We start from the raw sequence: 20226 nt of genomic DNA on the forward strand, positions 1-20226 counted from the left end.
AGCGGTAGCCACCTAGAAAGGGTGTTTTTGGATCCATCCATTGAAGAGTAGATTTCTTCTCATTCTCCACCCTCACTACCCCTCGCCCCCGCCCCCCAACCTTGCCTTTTCTCTTCTGGTGAGCTTTTTCCGAACGTCTGTTTTTAAGCCTCCATTTCTCTCTCAGAATTTGTTGACTAAGTGTGTGATCACAAGGAAGACAGAGAAAGGCGATGTAAAAACTGATTCCAACATTTCAAGACTTCCTGAAACATGTGTTTGAAAAAGAGGCTTTTTGGAGGAAATAGTGGCACATCCAGTCTCCAGTGTTGCATTTGAGATGGAAGCTGGGCTGCCGGCTCTGAGTCCCGGTGGCCTGCGGCTCAGAAGGCGGGTCCACGCACACTCGTGCCAAGGGTTCAGCGGAGTTGAACTGAGATTTGACACCTTCTAACTTAGCAGAAAGGGAAAAAAAAAAAAGGCTAACAGTGCACTTTTCGGAGTAGAAGTAGGTAAGGGAGAAGGGGTGTGATTATAGCATCATGCGTTATAAGCGAGAAGGGTTTCAAAGAGAGATTTGTAGTGTCCTCAGGTGCAAACAGTAAGACACAGATCAGAGAAAGCGGGTGTCATCTGGTGGTGAGGAGGCTGTCGGTGTCTTTGGGAAGAGGAGACTTAGTTGTGCACTAGGGTCAGAAACACGATATCCAGGAGCTGTGGAAGGACAAGGTGGTGGGGAAATGAGGCAGTGATTTAGACTCTTCTTTCTAGGTGTTACCTGAAATGGAGAAAATGTTCAGGGGACGTTCAGGATGGAGAACAATTTCTTTGAGATCAAGGAAACCACGACGCGCTACAAGTCAATGGTCATTGAAAGAGGGGAGCAAAACCCCAATACTACTGATCTGTATTGTTTATACAATGTGTCAATATTAACATTAGTATCTTATTTTTAAATGATTAAGAATTCATAAAAATAGAGCAGTGAAACTAAATATTTAATGCATGTCAAATGCACCCACAAATGTTGCAAAATGTTCTTTGGACACTGCTGGTTCCCTGCTTCCTTCAACTTCAGGGAACCCTCCATGCTGCCACCTCTGATGTAGCTGCTCAGGGAAGGTGTCATGCCCTTTGGGCCACATTTAGCAGCTCCTTCTCTCTGGGCAGGGGCTCAGAGTTACCCGCAGTTTAATTTCTTTCCTTACTCTCAGTCAGACCTGGAAGGAAGACTCTTCTCTCTGCCTTCACCATGAAAAGTAGCTGCTTGCCAAGGGTGATTCTCCCTTTGGATCTCTGTTAAGCAGCCCCGTTTTTAGAGGAGGGGAGAGTGGAGGAAAAGGTAAGAGGCGACTGGAAACAAAAGAGCAGCTTGGAGAGCTTGGGATGAGGTGTTAGAAATGGGGGCGGGCGCAGGAACGGGGCAGGGTTGGAGCAGTGACTGAAGAGAAGGCCAAGAATGATGAAGGGGGAAGCTGTTTGCTAAAGCCTCTTAAGGAGAAGGGGTCAGTGAAGCGGGGGTTCTCTGATGAAGCCAGCTTGGGAGCAGTCCAGAAGGGGGTGCACAGAAGAACAGAACTTGGGTGGAAGAGTTTACATCAGAAACAAGGAAAAGTCATCCTCCGAGGGCAACACTGGAGAAGGAGCAGATGGCCCAGGTGCCCGGGAGACCTGTCCTGGGAGACAGTGAAGCCAAGTTCCCCAAAACCGAGTTCCCCTGCTGAGTTTGTCATTAACTTCTCTGTCCAGAACTTGATCCCCACCCCCCCATTTTTATTTTTTGCCCCAGGATTTCCCTCAGGATTGAGGAGTATCAAAGAAAAGGTGAGGGGTGGAGAACTGAAACCGAGCAGGACCCTTTGGGGACGAAAGCCCCTCCGTGTCCACCGTTCCTTGTTTGTAGAGAAAGGCTTTAGTCTCCAAGGCCTTTGCCAGATTCCAAAGAACAGACTCAAGTCATTGCTAATCAGGGAGGGGAAGGAATGCAGAAACAAAGGAAAAGTGGTCAGGCAAGAAAAGCGCTGATAACTCCACCACAGTTCAGTGATGTGACCCAGTCCTAGCTCCTTCTCAGGGGAGCACATAATAATCGGATGCAATCTCTGAGTTGTCCTGCAGAAAATATGACCCCTGCCCAGGGAGACGGTGGTGACAGCAAGCTGACCACAAGCACGTAGACCTCAGACTGGTTAGAACCAGCAGTCTGATGATGATTCCTGAAACATCACCCTGTTGCCTTCCCACCAGCCAATCAGAAGAAAGTGCACAAGCTGCAACCCTCACCCTAAAAGCTGCCTTTAAAATCTCACCCCTGAAAGCCATGAAATGGCGACTGATGGAACTCCTGCGGGGTAATAACATCGAGAGGGAGGAAAAGGTCTAAAAAGTTAGAAGAAGGTGCAGGCAGGGGAGCCAGTCACATCACAGGAATGGGCAAAAAAGGGGGTGTGTGAGAAAAGAAGGCAGAGACACTCATAGCAGGCAAGTGCCAGTTTCAGAATCTTAGCAGGAAGTCACTTCTAATAGATGGCATCCAAGGCATTTGAGACGCACCGAAGGATTGCTCAAAGAGGTGGGATGAAGATGGACTTCAGTGGTCCTTAAAGAAGTCTGAAATGCACAAAGTTAAAGATGTCTGAGCGGTCGTTTCTGTTGCTTTTAAGAAGCAGAATGTAACACATTAAGGAAGTGGACACGGGGGACAGCTTCTTAATTCTCTGACATAGATGGAAGGCTGTTGGAAATGTCTAGAGCCCTGAGAGGTACATTGAGTGATGCTGTGAACAACACAAAAAAGGAAGTGGATTGAGATGGGACAGATGTAGAAATGGAACAGGGAAGAACAAATCTGAGTGCACGTTAGGGCTCTTCCAGCTCTAACCCTGTGCCCCGTTTCCTGGGCTTAGCCACGCTGGTTCTGCACCTTTTGTAAAAGAATGCTGCCTAGAGCCTGATGTATACAGGGCAGCCCGTTCTCAAGGTCTGACCTTGAAGGGCAGAACACTTCCGTTCACACAGAGATTAAAAAGTTGCGGAACAGGGAAGTGGTTGTGGCTGGTTGCTGCAGACTTCTTCTTCTTCTTCTTTTTATTTTTTTTAACATTTTTAATTGATTTATAATCATTTTACAATGTTGTGTCAAATTCCAGTGTAGAGCACAATTTTTCAGTTATACATGAACATGTATATATTCATTGTCACATGCAGACTTCTTGATATTGGAATGCTTTGTTCTTGCAACACTCCCCTTTCTAGTATAAAAGGGGCCTGAATTCTGACTTGAGGAAGGTGCTTCTCCGGGACATTGGTCTGCCATTTCTTCAGTCTGCTGGCTTTCCAAATACAGTTGTTATTCCTTGCCCCCAACTCCTCGTGTCCTGATTTACTGGCCTGCCGTGCAGTGAGCAGAACTGAGACAGGAGGGAAGGGGGCAGGGCACAGCCGTTAAAAGAATGGCACAACTAGCACCAAGGTGGTGGAAGATTCAACTCCCAGTAGACCTTGAACTTCAACACACACTCACTGAAATACAGCAGCATGCAGGTGCCAGGACGGTTTCAAGGCTGACCATAAAACGTCAAAAAGGGTGTGTGATGGCCCTGGGCATCCCAGCCCCTTCCCCACAGTAGTTGGAATATCCCCCCACTTGTTAGCATCTGAAGTTACTGAGCCCACAAAAACTAACAGCAACGCACCTCGTGGCCTCCTGCTCCCTCGCCTTCCAAGATGCCCTGTCTATGGAGTGTGTGTTGACTTTTACTTTACACTGAGCACCCAATCCCCACACCTCGTGGCCTTTCCCTCGCCTTCTAAAACAGCCTGCCCTCTGTCTATGGAATATGTATCTCTCTGAATAAATCTACCTTCACTCGGCTGTGGCTCACTCTTGAATTCTTTCCTGCGTGAAGTCAAGAGCCCACATTTGGCGGGGCGCATCCCAGGGACTCAACCAAGACCTGGGACACGGCCATCTGTGTATATTCACGTATAGGGAATAAATGTAAATTATATTATGTATGTTCTGTTTCTCTGGAGAGCTCTGATATAAGTTTTAATGTCATTTATTTAATTGTAAGTGTATACAGGACAGCTTTTAGTAATGGCTGCTCATACTATTCCAGATAATTCAACAAGCGATACTCACGAACCAGCGCTGGCCACTGGCTATAATCCTTGCAGCAGCAAGCAGTTTTACTACAAGAACCTTCTATCTGAGCATAAAGTAGGGAGAAATGTGCCTAAAGAAACCTTTCTTCCTTGGACGATGTCAGTGGAAGTTTGTATCAGACCAGTGGACAAGTGGAGATGCTGACAGGTCAGGCCACGGCTATCGGAGATACCAGCCATCTAGCTTCATGGTAACACTGGTAATGCCAAACCCACCGTCAGTACGAGGGCAGTGCAGGGGGAGACAGGCAGCACCGGTAAGCAGGGCGTTCTGGAAGGCTCTTTGTGCCAAAGCCCCATCTTTAGAAGCATGTCTGAGTTCCTGTTTTCCCGGCATAAGGATTCAGTGGAAATGTGAGCAACTGCTTTGAGTTATTGTTTAAAAGTATTTAAAGAAACTTGAAAAAAAAAATGCCTGGTCTTGTGTGACAGGCCTCAGGTCACTTCATTTTGGGCATTCAACGATGACACGAGTTTTCTCATCTCCATCGCCAGGCCTGGCTCTCTGTGCCAATACTGTCCATGACCAGAGGGAAAATTGCCTAATTACGTGAGGCTGTAACACCTAACACAGACCTACAACCAGGCTCGAAAACAGTCATTTTTTGAAAATGACCATGCAGAAAATCTTCAAAAAGTTGTGTTTTTATTCATTGACATTGTGGTTCATTAAATCAATAGATGAATAAGGCATTTCTTGGCGCTAAAACATACACGGTACAGACTTCTCAAAATTGACATTAAACGGGTTGGTGAAAGGATTATACGTGATAAAATAAAAAGCGTTTAATTGATCCTGAAGTGATACAGAGCAACACTACACGTCTAAGAGTCAGGTGCGCGGAACACTGAGGAGTCATAAATGACACATGAACTCGGATTTCCTTTCTTCCACTGAAGACTTTGCTCATCCAAGGGTCTTATTTTGAACTGTTTCAGTCAAAGTCTAACTTCTTTTTTTTCTCCAAGGAGCAGAGCTGAACACCAGCTTTATGATCCTTAAAGATACATGAATGATCAGGCTTAGAAGACAGGCAACTTCTCTAGGCACACCTATTTACCTATTGGCTGGAGTGGTAAAAAAAATATAGGATAAGAAATGACAAGTAAAAAATAAAATATATGTAAGGACAAAGGTGAGCATTTGCAAGGTTCCTGGTGTGTTTAGATTTCTTGAATCTTGTCCTGGCAAGTAGCATCTCAATGATGTAGATGTTTTTGTTTGATGCGCTGTCTGATCAAAATTTAAAAAAAAGTTTGGAAGCCATGGTTACTATAAAAGTATAAAATACTATGTAATACTGATGAATATTTTATAGGCTTTAAATGATCCTGACAACCCTGCTGAGAGACAACAGCGTTAGCTCCATTTTACAGGTGAGAAAACTAATGAAGCAACTTGGCTTAAAGTGCCATGGCTAGTTTTGAGCAGAACTAAGGAGTTTCCTGAATCCAAGTCCACGTTTCTTTCCATGATACTAAATCACCAATCTTGCCCCGTACTGGGGCGTGTCCTCCTATCATTCCAAGACTCTCAAGAGTTGATTTTTGTCTGATGCTGTGCTTCCTGGTCTGTGAGGTAAGTTAGAAGATGGGCCTAATTGCCAGCATCATCTACAGACTGGACCACCACAGGGCTTCGGCTGTGTGAACCAGTGCCTGGTGGAGAATGAGGATGCTTCTCATCTTATGACCTCACTGGTCCTTTCCTTGAAAAAGTGACGGTCCGTGGTCTCGGAGTCCGTTAGGCCCTTTATAACCTCTCTGCAGGTTCCATGCCAGAAAAGATGCAGGAAATTCAGGAAAGGTGAGGGGTGGGGAGAATGGCCCCTTTCGTGAAGTTTATCCTGAGCCTTTTCCCTGTTTATAATTTCTTGTTGTTGTTGCTGTCTTTAGATTTGGAAACTGTTTTTCCACTGAAAGGAATGTATCTGGAAAAGTTGGGTTTTCTAGCTCAGCTCATGTAGGAGTGTGCAAAAGACAAACATAGTATGTGGATTATGGCTTACTGAGGCAGTTTAAAAAGAATAAAATTGTCAAATCTTGTTGAGCATTCTTTCTTTTTGAATTGAAATATAGGTAGTTACAATGAGCCAGTTTCTGCTGTGCAGCGTAATGTCCCAGTCATGCACATACATACATAGATTTGTTTCTGTATGCTTTTCCATTAAAAGTTATTACAAGATATTGAATATAGTTCCCTGTGTTATACAGAAGAAATTTGTTTTATTATCTGTTTTTATATATAGTGGTTATCACTTGCAAATCTCATACTGCCAGATGTTATTTTCTGACTGCGAATTTCAACAATCAGCATTTAAACAAGAATAAAATTTGCTCATCAGTTGAAGCCTTCCTTAATAAACATTTCTGTCTGCTCCCATTACTTTGTATTAAACTCATCACTGCCTAATCTCAGGGATGACAAAGTAGCCACTTTGTCATTGGGAAATTAATATACACACAACTCCGAGTTATTTATGTTCATAATGGTGGCTTTTTGCATTTCTGAAATTCAGTCACTTAACAAAACATAAAATAAATTGTGTTGTAGTGTACTGTAGAACACAGTGGCACATCTTTCTTGAATCAAAAGTGAGTAAATAGTTGAGGACAAATAAAGAGAAAAAAGGTCTTTCTTACGTGTTATGGTTCAGTGTCATTTCCACAATCGGCTTCAGGTTTTGACGTACAGGTTGTGGCCTCACAGCAAGGACTGGTACATTCCTTTAAAGCACACACAATGGAAAAGTGGGTTCAAGTAGACTAGGTACACAGAATTCTGGTACAAGATGGCAATGAAATTTCACTTCTTAAACTAAATTACTCTGCTATACAAATGCCAGTGCAAGTGACCGAGGAGATTTAATAGTAGGAAAAAAATGCTGAATCATGAAAACTTCCTCTAAAAAGAACACAAACAGAATTACCCAAGAATCACCCCCAAACAAACTTGGCCTAGACTGTACTAGGTGTAAGTTAATGTAAAAGTTCAAGGGAGAACATTTCTATACTATTCAAACTGCTTGTCGATGGAGGAAAAAAGTTTAAATCCTCAATTCATTTTTCCAGGCTGGCATAATTCTCTTGAGAACTGGAAATGACTACATACACACATATACTGTTTTCATTTATGAATATACATTATAAAAATTTGAATAAAATAGTGGTAAAACACTAGCTTAGTAATACAAAAACTCTCCATTATAACTATGCAGGGTTTTTTTTTTTCCCACTAAAAATGCAAGGGTGTCTCAATTGTACAGAGTAAAGTATATAATTCATCATATTAAGAAATGGAGAGGAACTGTACTTCAATTAAAAAAAAAGAGAGATGGAGAGGAGAAAATGACTTATATTACTGTGATAGGTGGAAAAAATTAGTACATATTAGGTAGCCATTATTTAATTATTTAAGCATATATAAGTGAACTATGAACAGAATTATGCATCACCATGATAAAGAAAATCTGATGAATATCAGAAATATACCCAATAAAATAAAACTTAAGACAAGAATTATGTATAGACTATATTTTTATGTAAATTCTGACAAATGTTATGAGACAAAAAATATGTGAAAGTATAATAATTGGAAAGTATAATCACATTTTCATTGCTTATACGTGATACAATTTTTGACCTGGGAAAAGGAGAGGATTAACTCTAAAATAGTAGAGGGGTCGCTAAGATAGCTGTTTAAGTTAATAATAAAATAACATCAAAAAAAGTGATGAATTAAAAACGAAATAAAAAAGAAAATGCTACACATATTGATAGCAAAAAGAAACACTGAGAATACTTCAAAGTGAATGTTCAAGCTTCACGTACAAGAGCTACATGAAGGATTTTACATATAATAACCTCCCTGTAAAACCTTAATGGCGACTCATCTTTTAAGACGATACTTAATATTGTGAAAATGCCAGTGGTTTTCAGAGTGAAATATGAATGGAATGCCCTTCAGTCAGAATCTCAGTTGTATTTGTGAGCAAATTAATGGGAAAAAAAATACCAAGAGTTGTGTGGAAGAATGAACACTGAAGAACTGCTATACAGACAGTGCAAAAAATAAATAAATAAATAAACAATAGAGAAACTTTCCCTTAAAGATATTAAAGTGCATTAAATAGTTACAAGCATTGAAATAGCAGGATGGTTATGTGATAATATCTAGACAGAAAGTTATTATTTTTATAATCTAGAAAAAAACCTAAATATGCACATAAAATGATAAACAATACATAAGATCATAGAAAACTGGGTTTTTCACTGAAGGATACTATATAAGGTATATATACTAATTTTTGGATAAGAGAACAGTAAAACCTCAGTTGTTTGTAAACTTGAAGTCTCTAACTCTCTAACTGCACTCAACTACAGAAGAAGAAAATTAACAAGATATGGAAACAATATACGAGCTTGGTGATACACTTAGAGAATATGAGATGTTATACATCATATAGACAGTAGTTTCTCTCTCTCCTTCCCTTCCTCTTGTGTGTGTGTCAATATGTACCGAATACATGCCATTTACTGCTGAAATCAGAAGTACACAGGATTGTGAGCAGCTTTAATTATCTTCCACCCAAGAAAACATACAGGAATGTAAGGAAGTAAGAACGAGATGAATATAGGTCTAAAGTATCAAATTATTTGTAGAAGTCCATATCTCATTATAATTAACAGAACATTTGCAATATTCTTTGCAAATGATTAAGTTGCATCATATAACCTTCTAATATAATCAGGTAGCTTAAAAGTTCTGAATTAATAAACTCAGGCAGAGGGAGATTACACGCCTTCCCCATTGTTACAGAGCCTCTTAAAGTAATGGATAAATCTTGGGTTGCAGCAGGTTTCACCAATTACTAGCTTTGTATCCTTGGATCTAGTTACTTAACTTTTCTGAGTCTCACTTCTTTTCTAAATTGGGAAAATAATAAACCTATTTTGTAGGTTTGTTGTAATAAAGGAGATTGTGATTATAAATGCATTTTGCGGACTGACATGTAAAAAGTCCCTTCAAATAATAACTCATTTTCTTAGCCTTAAAAGTAAAAGAAGATTGCTAAGAAAATAGAATGCTTGCTTTTAGAAACCTAATATAGGATTGCCAGGAAACATCCTATCAGAGACATTCTTTAGAGTACAATGATGCCTTGAAGGGGTCAGATTTTTATAAAGATTTGCAGAAGTCTAGTAATTATCTTAGATATTCTATGTTAACCCACTTTCTATAGGTTTTTGTAAGTTTTTTTTTTCTCCTTGTGTTTTATCTACTGCCTCATTTACCCAGACTTGGTAAGAGAGAGCCAGCTCTCTCTCTATGGAGAGAACTTAATTCTAGATCTTTGTTGTTACTCAATAAGTGATCAACTGTGACTCTATGTGACTTAGGAACTTCCAATATATCTCAGACGATCAAGGGTGACATGTTAATAGTTAATGATTTAGTTCTTCACACTGAACTTCATACAATCGTGTCATAAGCGTATCCTAGCTTTTAAAATGTCTTTCAAAGGATGACTAAAATCAGTACCAAAAACAAGTGCAAGTCTACTTTTTCTATGATGCTAAGTTTGTCTTTAAAAAGAATTTCCAAAAGAACATTTTAAAAGTTGAAAAGAAAGAAAAGAGCATAATTCTCTGCCACAATAACCCTCCAGTGAACTGTTTTAAGCCGTGGATCTTTTCGTACCTTAGGAGAGCCACAGTCACAGCCTTCTCCTGCTTCCAGGACTCGGTTCCCACACTCTGGCTTTATTATCATATTTTTAGGAACCTGTGCTTGCAGCAGGCACCTTGGTTTTTTAGAGAACATGTATTTTTTAAAATGTGAGCGGCTGGTTGTACTGAAATCCTTTGGGAATTTTGAACTGCAAACAGAAGAAAAATCAAAAATAACCATGATACAGAGTGATAAATGAACATGAGACTCTGACTTGTCCAACTATGTTACCTGGTTCAATGAAAATTTCAAATTTAGCATCTCTTTAAATATGGAGAGCAATAGAGAATGCATACTATGCTATTTGGAAAATTCTTTATCTAGACACCCAGTTGTAGGGCTGGAGGAACTTAAATTCCTGTGTGGATTCAGTGCTGTCTTAGATGGCAGCAGTGATGAGCCTGGTCATTTGCTGTCATTCAGTCATCTCGCCATGGAGGGCTGAGAGGTAAGCGATAATAACAATGAACTAGTGAAAGGAAATAATTGCAGACTTAGAAGTTCTATGGATGTGTTTATCTTCCTGTTCATGAGCACTTCAAACGCAAGGTGCGTTTTATTCTTTTTTTTATCCCAAGTCCTCGCAAAGTGCCTGGAATTAAAAGGCAATTAATAATAACTTAGAAATGAATTGATTGATTGGTGATGGAGATAGGTAAGGGTGCTGCCATCACCTTAATTAGATAAACATTTTTAGAAAATAAAGTATTTAAAACTAAAATTGTTTTAAGTTGCAATAACATGATCACCATACTTATAAACTCTATTTGGCATATTTGGAAATCATAAATAAGGAGATAGCTGGTAAATCCTGTGCATCACGAAGCTGGATGGTGAATTAGTGGGGAACACAGCCCTAGGTAAAAAACAAACAAACAAAACAAACAAACAAACAAACAAAAGCCATCCAATGATATAGAGTGCATGTGAATTCTTTAAGATTTAAGAGGTATTTTTTTCTCGAGGGCGACAAGGCCTCACCTCAGATACTGATTCATCACACAACTCCCAGAGGGACACTTGGTGTCATATGGAACATCGGGCATACCAAGGACATGCCCCAACTCGTGTGACATCACTGCAACAAGAGCCACATTGTTCTTTCCCTTAGCCTGGAACAAAATGGAAATATCTATTACTTCTTATTTTATTGTTACTTATTAATTATTGCCAATATTCAGAATTACCAAAAAAAAACCAACCACCAGGTTGACAGATGAAAAATAATGAATCATTGAGCTTCTTTCCCTGTCCTTGGTTACTGTAAGATGTTGAATAAATGTTTGAAATGATTGGCTCCTGGGAATCTCACAAGTGAGCCAGTGCTCAATCATTATTTGCTGAGATAATGATGAATTCTTGCTAACCGTGGTTAAATCAGCGTAACTACATTGTTCATGGGAAGTACTGAAAGGCACTATATTATGTAGGCAAAGACCTTCGAAAACTATTGTCATGATGCCTGTGACATTGGTTTGGCTGCACAACGTGCACTTTGTCTGACCTCCTCAGCTATGGATACTAGATATAGTTGATCTGAAGTTGCCTCAGGCCATTGAGGGCACCTGGAGTTTCCTTCTGTTCCGATCTTCCTGTTCTGATTCTCCAACAGGGACTAAAGATTGAAACCTCTGGGAGGGTCAGTGTAAAGAGATCGTCTATGCCATAATTCAAGGAATCCTCAATGTAGCGATCTACCAGCAGGTTCTGCTTGTATTTACTGACTTAGCAAATGTACATTTTGCTAACTCTGAATAAGACACTGTACATGCCTTCGTCAAAGTTAGAGAACTTTGGGGGGCCTTACTGTATGTTTACAAACCTCAACAACAGCAACCGATGATGGGGCACACAAGGAGTTCGAGGCCGCCATTCCCGAGATTCGATGGTTGAAGCCAATTCCACTGTGTGAAAGGTACAGGTACACTGTCACAATCTTGAGTTTGGGGAACCATCCGCTTTTGCCAACTATGTTTTAGATTTCCCTTGTTCCCCTACCCTTTTTATATTCACTTAGCCCCAGAAAAGCTTCTGCTATTCTATAGCTTTATGATGACCACAGATGGCTGTCTCACATCCAAGAGTCCATTTGAGTCATCTGACACGGGTCTCCAACAATCTGACAGGCTGTTAGTAGAATCAGGGAGAGAGAACTGAACAGAAATCTCTGCCAAGAAACCTTTGGGATCACTATCTCCTCTGCCAAAACAGGCCTGGCCCTGGCCAGCGTGTGCTCACCTGAGTAGCTGAGCATGGTCGTGGGTCTCCATTTTCCCCAGGTTAGAACGATGCCAATTCAGGAAGTTGTTAAAGGTGGTACCCATGACGGGTACCACCTTTATCTTATCACTGTCAGACCAGATCTCCATCCCTACCAGGGTCACTTGAATGTCTATGGTTTTATAAATCTGTGGGAAGAATATTTTTCTTCATGAAAATGTTTGGGATTTCTTTAGTACTTCTATATATCTTGCTAGTGATGGATAAATGTATCCCACTTTGAAAATGGAATTCCTAGAAGTTGCCTTTGCTGCGGTATACGTGATTTTTACCTTGCTGTTGGTCCTTGTCTGCTAAATTTCCCAGACCCACTGACCTTAGCGATCGTGACTCTCCCAACTTCTTACCTGGTAAAAACATAGGGAAGCCCTAGGTTCCTAAGTGAAAATATGTTTATAGGACAAATATCTTACCACATTGAGTAGGTTCATCACATCAAACAGAAAGCTTCTTATCAAAGTTATATTCCTATTGTACATGTTATACTGTCAAATACAAAAGACAAAGTATAATTAAAATCACAAATTAAAGTGAGAAAGCTGACGGAGCAGGATTTTACATTTTAAGAGAACTTACACATTTCCCTTCATGTGAATAAATGTCTATTCATTCCATGTCTACTTTATATAAGAATTTGCGTTTCAACAAATTCTATTTCAAAAATTTTTCGGTAAGAGAAAAATTAGGCATTCATGTAAAATTCCAATTCAAATTAAGTTGAATACATCAAATTAATAATTTCAATGGTTTTAAACCAAATGAATATTCTTCAAATTTGACTATAAAGCAGTATTGGTTAGTTAGAAACATAGGTTCTAGTATTTTTATATATAAATGTAATTTGTAAAGTCTGTATGTTTTATGTTGACTTTATATTTACATATTATAGTGAGAATTTTTTAAAAAAATGAATAATCCATTCTTTCTTGTTTTTTAGTTATTGTGGTTATTTTACTGTAACTATCTGGCATTCAGTTTATTTCCAACACCTGAATATTTTGGCAGCAGATGGATATTAAAGGGGGTGGATGAGTGAAAACTACTGCTGGCAAGGCAGTGACAACGGACAACAGAATCAGGTGGGCAGGCTTTGTAGCTTCAGCTAAAATAGTTTACTGCTTGTGTTCTCTTGATCAGGAAACATAAAAGTTGACTTAACTGGCCAAGAAGCATGCATATTTCATACTCACAAAGGCATTATCCAACACCAAAAAGAGATCAAGGTATTTCTCAGCCTGCAGAAATTCTTCTTTCTTTAGAAAGAGTGAAAGAACATTGTTAATAATAGCTTCATCCTAAAAGAGTAAAAATCTAACAGAGATTTTTTTTTTCTTCAGAGGATAATTAAATTGAGAAGAAGTAAATAAAGGATGGTTTCTACTCATACGAGGCATGGCTGAGCACACGAGTGTGTTACACACCATTGCTGAGACAGGTGACCCAAGTGATGTTAGGAAAACCTCGCTCACCTCCGGATTTCTGGGTGACCTAGAGGTTCGAATCAGGCCCTGTTTCCTGCCAACATTTCTTACACCACAGGTGTGATCAGCTGGGTCTAGCTCCTCCTGGTTATTCACGAGGATGGCATGTTCTGCTTGGTCGGTGCCTTTCAGAGGCTTTATCGTATATTTTTTATTGTGATGTGTGAAGTATCCCCTGTGAGATACAGAGACTTATATTTCAGGATTCTCCGCCACGAACAGTCACGTATACTGAGCTGAGTGGACAGACACCCCTCCCTCAATCCCACGCTCGCAAAGCCACTGTCCGACACCAAAAAGAGGTCTAGGTATTTCTCAGCCTGAAGGAAGTTCTCTTTTTCAGAAAGAGTGAGAGAAAGTAGAATGTTCGGCAAAGGTAGACATTTCCATTCACAGACTTTGCAGCTAACTTTTGCTAATTTAAGTTATAATCAACATTTGTCCATCTTAAAATGGAGGCTCCTTTAATCACCCAGAGAATTCTGAACAAGAAGCTAAAGTAAAGCTACTCCAGAGAAGCTGGAATTTACACCGTGAGCTTATTAGCGAATATTTATCCAGAGTTTATTTATGAATTTAGCAAATATTTCTTGGCAGGTCCCAAGGATCTAATGGAGAACATAGTAAAGGACTGTTTAGATACCAAGAACCTTGGAAGAGAGAAAGAATGTTAGACAGATCAGTGAGAAGAACAGGCCGGAACCAGCAGTAACTTAAAGATCTTCTCTTCTTAGAAGGAAAAGTGGTTCAGAAATATAAAGCGAGTCCATATGGTGAAATATTAGGAAGCTAACACAGCTGTTAAAAAATTACATCTATGAAGATATTTTATGATATGGGAAAAGGCTTATGATGTCATGTGGTAGGAACCATGTTGGGAGAAAAATTATATGTATTTTATTTCATATTTCAATCAGGTAAGAGATACATTTGTCTAGATGCATAAAAGGCTACAACCTTGACAAGCCATTAATAATAGTGGTACTCAGAGGGATAATTTTGCAGTGGATAATTTCTTATCTGTGCTTTCTCATGCTTTCCAACTTTTCCCTAATTGGCAAGAAACACCTTAGTAAACAGAAATACCACACACACACACACACAAACACACACACACACACACACACACACAAACATCTAAAAGTTATGTTCAGGGCAGAATCTTTAAGAAAACAAAACAGAATGGGTTCGGGGTGGCGGGAGTGGTGGGAAGATAAACACGGAAATGGCTCTAGACAGCAAGCTCCAGGGTGTGGTGCTTGTTTAAAAATCGCTAAGGCTAACTTTTACTAGAACAGCAGATGATGAAATGATTACAAGGATGATACATTCTTCTTCACTTACCCACATATAGTCAGTATTTATCAATGCTGAAAATTTTACCAAGATTGTCAGATGACATGGTGTCCGGGAAGACTCAATTCTGTGTGACAAAATGGTGCTGGATGTGTAATATTTTTGCAAGTGGTTCTCACCTCAACCCATCACAAGTACTAATGCTGGCAATGGAGTCCTTTTCATTTAGGATGTGTCCTTTATAGTAGCAGTGTTCCTAAGGTTGGGGGGAAAAAAGTTTTTTTTTAAACTACAAAGATAAATGTATCACAGTTGTGGTGAAAGCTGTCATCTTGAATATGTAGGAAGGTTCTTTAAGCAGTGGGTGTGGCCAGACCAGCTCCCAGAAACAAAAAATAGTGAGAACTTCAGCGGGTTTATGAACGGATCCACCCCTGACCTTGGCAACTTTCCGTATTTGATGGCTGAGCTGTTTTTCTGACGCTAATTCACACTAAAGAAAAGTCCAGGGCGTTTGAACCTAAGTGGACCATGGCAAAGGTAGATGCTGCGTTTGGGAAGCAGCCAGTTTCCCGTGGGATCTGCAGCATTCCCCAAGAGCTCTCAGGTGTGAGGGCCAACTTTTGAGAAGTTGGTTCCCTTGTGCAAGCTCCACTGTGCATCAAATATCAATAAAATGAAGTATTCCTTTTTCTAGATTCTAGAGTCCCCTAGAGGCCACACTACCACTCCTGAGCCCCTCAGATTAACTGGTCCAAGTCATCATTTTAATTGGTGTATGAGTGGAATCTCTTAATCAGCATCAAAACACAGAGAAATGTCTACAACTAGAGCCTCAGACATGGTTGATGTTCCCATATACACGAAGTAGGGGGTCACTCATGTAGAATGATCCAAGAACGTGAATGGATAAACTCTTGTTCAGAATAAACTGCCTTGTCTCAAGGTCTGAAATCCCATCTGTGTCTTTCTTCCCTTCTCCCCTTCTCAAGAAACTTTGCCATCATAAGCATTTACTTATAGACAACTTGGAAAAGATACCACATTAAGATATCATTGGCCATTCACACTTAAGTATGAATTAACTTATCAGATACTTTCCCCAGAGGTCAATGTTAGCAAAAACCCAGACGCCCATGAAATTTTTGTCATGAGTTTTGATGTCAGAAGGGAACAAAGCCATTCTGTGGCAGAAGTCTTGTCTATTTTTTAGAGACACAGATGTTTGGGGTACCACGGAGGGTGGGTCTGAGAAACTCACTTAGCTTGGTAATCCTCCTTGACTGAACTTTTTATATTTTCTTCTTGTTCTTCCCTTGGCCTTGCTTCTCCTATGTCTGATATCCTTGGCATTATATGATTATATGATGATGGTTTAACCAGATTAAAAAACACACGCTAATTAAATAATTGATATTCCATTGCTGATCTCAGGATACATGCATATATCGTTGGAAAACAGTAAACAGCAACATGACATTTCAAGTACCGAGGGGAGCACTCTTCTAGCCTATTGACAAGATGGTCTAGGGGAAAGCAGACTTTCGGTTGTTTCTAAAAATGTAACACTTGGAAGCCTCCTATTATTGTTCCTATCTTTTTAAAAAGCTATGATTTTTTTCATCTGCTGTCTCATTGGTCACAGATGAACATCTTGCTCTCAAGTCCTTTGTTTTTTTTTTAAGTTTCCCTTGGACCTATGAACCTCAGAATACAAGCAGTAGATCCCAGGAAGACTCAGATAGCAGTCAGAACGCACCATGTTCTGCGGGCTGGTGGTGATCTCCTCTCCGCCGGGTGAGTAAAATGTTTCAGTGTAGTCTGGCCCCAGGAGATACCTGGAGAGAGCAGAAAATTGCAGGATACTCTCACGATGGTAATAAAGGCTAACATTCCTGATCTGATCTTTAGCACTAAAGGAGTGATCATGTCTATAGTGAGAATGAGCTGATATTCTGATCCACTGGTCCTTTTCCAACATTGGAAATCTGCTCCTGCAGGAAATCAAAGCCTCAGTTCTACCTGTTGGATCTAAGGAAGGAACTGCCTTCAAATATCGTTCTGATAGAGAAATCAGACAGGGATTTTTCTAATGTCAGTGGATTCCTTTGGGATTCTTAGCATCAAGGACACAGCCTCCGCGGGATCTCTGAAGGGTGTTGGGCCACAAATATGCATCAAGGACCAGTGCATTCAGGGAGAAGTTGCTATGAAGCTTGGTGGAGCCCCATCCCCTGGGATCTATCTCAAGGCTGAGTGCATTGAATAAGCCTTAGAAATATATCCCTTATAAAAGTAATGGGAAGTCACATCAAAGGTTTGAGTTTATCAAATTAAATATTAGAAATTATTTTCAGTAAATTCCAAGGAGCAGCAAGGAAGGAAGTCATTTGTGCAGTGTTCTTTCGTATACACTTGGCATAAAATTTTCTAGGGAAACATTAAACTTCTTAGATAATATTAGCACAAACTATAAGCATCTAACACTCCCTATGCTTCACGTCTTCTATCTCAATTTACACTATATAAACTCTAAAAAAGATTTCTTTTTCCACATTCTCTTAGTATAATGCAGTGATTAGACTTGCAGGAAATACAACTTACTTGGCTTTTTGTAGGTAAAGAATGATTTCTTCTCCATTTAATGTAATCTGATACCGAAGTTCAGGCTCATATCTTTCCTAAAAATATTTAATAATATAGTGATGATATATATTTCTGAGTCTATCTACAATAATTATAATATAATGCTACATGCAGTACATATAGAATAATAATTACAAATGCATGTAGGATACAAGTAGTTCTTTTATGCTTTTATAATATGAAAAAGAAAACATAAATTGCACATGAAGATGGGTTTCCAAAAAGGGCAATAACATAGTGGTAATACTAACAGATTAAAATTAACTCTAATTTGGGGGATAGAGACATATCATTTGCTCCAATGTAAGATATTCTGTTCTGTGTATTCTAATGGATTACTGATAAGGTAATAATAAGACATACATTTTTATTACTTTAAAACCAAACCAAATACACTAAAGAAAAGCAACCAGAAGCCTACTACAAATTAAAATTGAAAATTATAAAATGAGTAAAATTTTTGCAAAAAATGGAAGTATATCAGAAACTATAAAGATAATAAATATATTTAATCCATTGAAATATCTTGTTAATTAACGAGATAATTTGATTTCTCCATCATAGACAAAATCACAGAGGAAAAGGCAATTTAGTGGGGGGAATGGGCAAGGGTAGGGAGAAGACAGGGGTTTGGTGAGCTTGTCAAGGAACTTCTCCTAGAAATGACTGTCCTTCTTGCCCTCCTTTTATTTTTTTATTCTTGGTACAAACTTGGAGAAATGTCCAAGCTGCTTTATCCAAATGAGGCAGTTAACTTCGTTCCTGCTGCTTCATTGTAAACTCATTTTGAGAAATCCTACGTTCTCTCCTGGGCAAAGGAGAGCTGTTGTATATATGAGCTTCAAGATTATTAGATGTTGACTGTGACATTACTTCTATTAGTAAAAGGGTCCTTCTCTGTCTCTAGATGTTTGTAAAATCTCATGGCCATTCACATTGCTTACCTCTCTGCCATGATTCTCCACCTCGTTGTTCTGCGTCTCCTTTGTGTGTATATGTAGTTTTGTAGGACGAACTACTTCATAGGGCTCCAATTCAGGTGGTTGTGTTATGGCTATTGCTAGAGAAAGAGAGAGAATATTGATATAAAATATCTAAAGGTTTTGTTGGTTGGTTTGTTGAAATTGCGTAGCAGACTGAATTTCCATTGAGAAGGTAAACTTTGAGAAGAACGAAGTTCCAGTTCTCCACTTCAGCTTTGAAAACAAAGAACTTTTCTTTTGATTTCTCACCCTATTCTGGAAAGATGTGACCTCGATGAAATAATTCTTTGGCGCTTACCTTGAGTCTGAATGACAAGCCAGAGGACAGAGAGCCGGACCAAAGACATCCTGGCTACTCCAGGGAGCTGGGAAGTCCCACACAATGTGAAGATGTGGTCTGTCCAGTTGTCCAGTTTTATCTTCCTCTACTTCTCTTTAGAAATTGAAAAAAAAAACAAACCCTCAAACCTTCTTGGTAAGATTAGGAAATGTTTCTTAATGGTGTTGGGAAACCGCCAAGAGATTGCAGTGTCAAGATCATGAGAATGTTCCTCATTTACAAGAGGTGTTTATGCCTGTGGTTACAGCTTGCTAAGGATTCACATCTGGACAGCTGCTTTGCCCTGGTGCTCCTATGGTGCTGGGAAAGTACCCACTGAGACTGGGATGGCTGTGTGCTATTTGCATACTCATGAAATTCAGCCACCACTCATGCTGTTCAGGAGCCTTATAGACATTGATCCATAAATGTAGAAAATGGATCAGTAGTCTGTACATATTTTGAAAAACTGGCACAGAGAACACAATCTATAAAATAAGCCCCATGCAAAGTCTTGTAACCTCTCTGACCCTCAGTTCCCTTAGCTGTGAAAAGGGGATGTTGATAACAGTACTTGCCCTAAGCGTCTTTCAAAATTCATGTAAGGTAATACACACACATGCACGCACACACAGAAAACTAAGAAAATGTGCAAATGTAAATTCTCTTAACAGTGTTAGCGTCAACCAAATCATACTACATATAAAGTAGCTTTGAAGTGCACTATGAGCTCTCCTTCAGGAAAATAAGAATATTTTTCTGATTATAAAAATAATACATTTTCATAGTCATAAATATCAAACAAGTATATTGAGGAAAAAAATGTTGGTCACCTACCCAGTGGCCCAATATCCAAGAAGTGACTTCTGTTCACATTTTGACAATTTTATTTTCATCTCTTCTGGATGCACTAGTAAAAGGGAAGAAAAGAACAAAAATTAAATTTTATAAACATCAGTTCTTACTGTGTAAAAGGTTGTGGGAACCTGTTATTTTTGACCTAGCATTATAGCATAAGCATTTTCATGCTATTAAGTTGTAATATTAAATAAAATATTAAATATAATATTCTATATGTAATATATTATTAAAATATTAACAATATTTTAATGACTTTAGAATATTCCCTTGTGCGTATACATCATGTTTATCTCTGTGTGCATTTATTTCTTTGAATTTCTGATTTCTTCTCTTGGGCAATTTACTAGAAATGGTATTATTTAGCTAAAAAGGTAAATCAATTTGACATTGACCTGGGACTTCTCAGAGAACTAGCTCCAAATTACACGTCCATTTGTATTTTTCCCAGTCTAAAAACTTAAGCTCTTTAACTCTTGAGTTTAC

At 39.2% G+C, this 20226-nt stretch overlaps 1 protein-coding gene across 1 annotated transcript; it reads right to left on the reverse strand.

Moving 5' to 3' along the window:
* Nucleotides 1-4796: 4796 nt before the first annotated feature.
* On the reverse strand, nt 4797-19793 carry ADAMDEC1 (ADAM like decysin 1). Its single transcript, XM_006203296.4, has 15 exons — nt 19720-19793; nt 18862-18996; nt 18525-18640; nt 17539-17615; nt 16694-16772; nt 15114-15190; nt 13627-13813; nt 13348-13410; nt 12571-12642; nt 12116-12285; nt 11700-11781; nt 10859-10989; nt 9848-10025; nt 6790-6873; nt 4797-5214 (listed from the first exon to the last, which is right to left on the reverse strand). Exons 2-14 carry the CDS (start codon nt 18908-18910, stop codon nt 6793-6795), a joined length of 1362 nt encoding a protein of 453 aa, XP_006203358.1. The 5' UTR covers nt 18911-18996; nt 19720-19793; the 3' UTR covers nt 4797-5214; nt 6790-6792.
* Between the last annotated feature and the right edge of the window lie 433 nt (nt 19794-20226).

Source organism: Vicugna pacos, chromosome 31 (genome assembly GCF_048564905.1).
Source record: "Vicugna pacos chromosome 31, VicPac4, whole genome shotgun sequence".
NCBI classification, from domain to species: Eukaryota; Metazoa; Chordata; class Mammalia; order Artiodactyla; family Camelidae; genus Vicugna; species Vicugna pacos.

Coding starts and splice junctions, on each gene's coding strand:
- ADAMDEC1 (XM_006203296.4), bottom strand. CDS start 18,910: ATGTCTTTGGTCCGGCTCTCTGTCCTCTGGCTTGTCATTCAGACTCAA. Junction 13,814..15,113: donor AGTACTTGTGATGGGTTGAG/GTGAGAACCACT, acceptor TGTATCTCACAG/GGGATACTTCACACATCACA. Junction 10,990..11,699: donor CATCGGTTGCTGTTGTTGAG/GTTTGTAAACAT, acceptor ATTTTGTTCCAG/GCTAAGGGAAAGAACAATGT.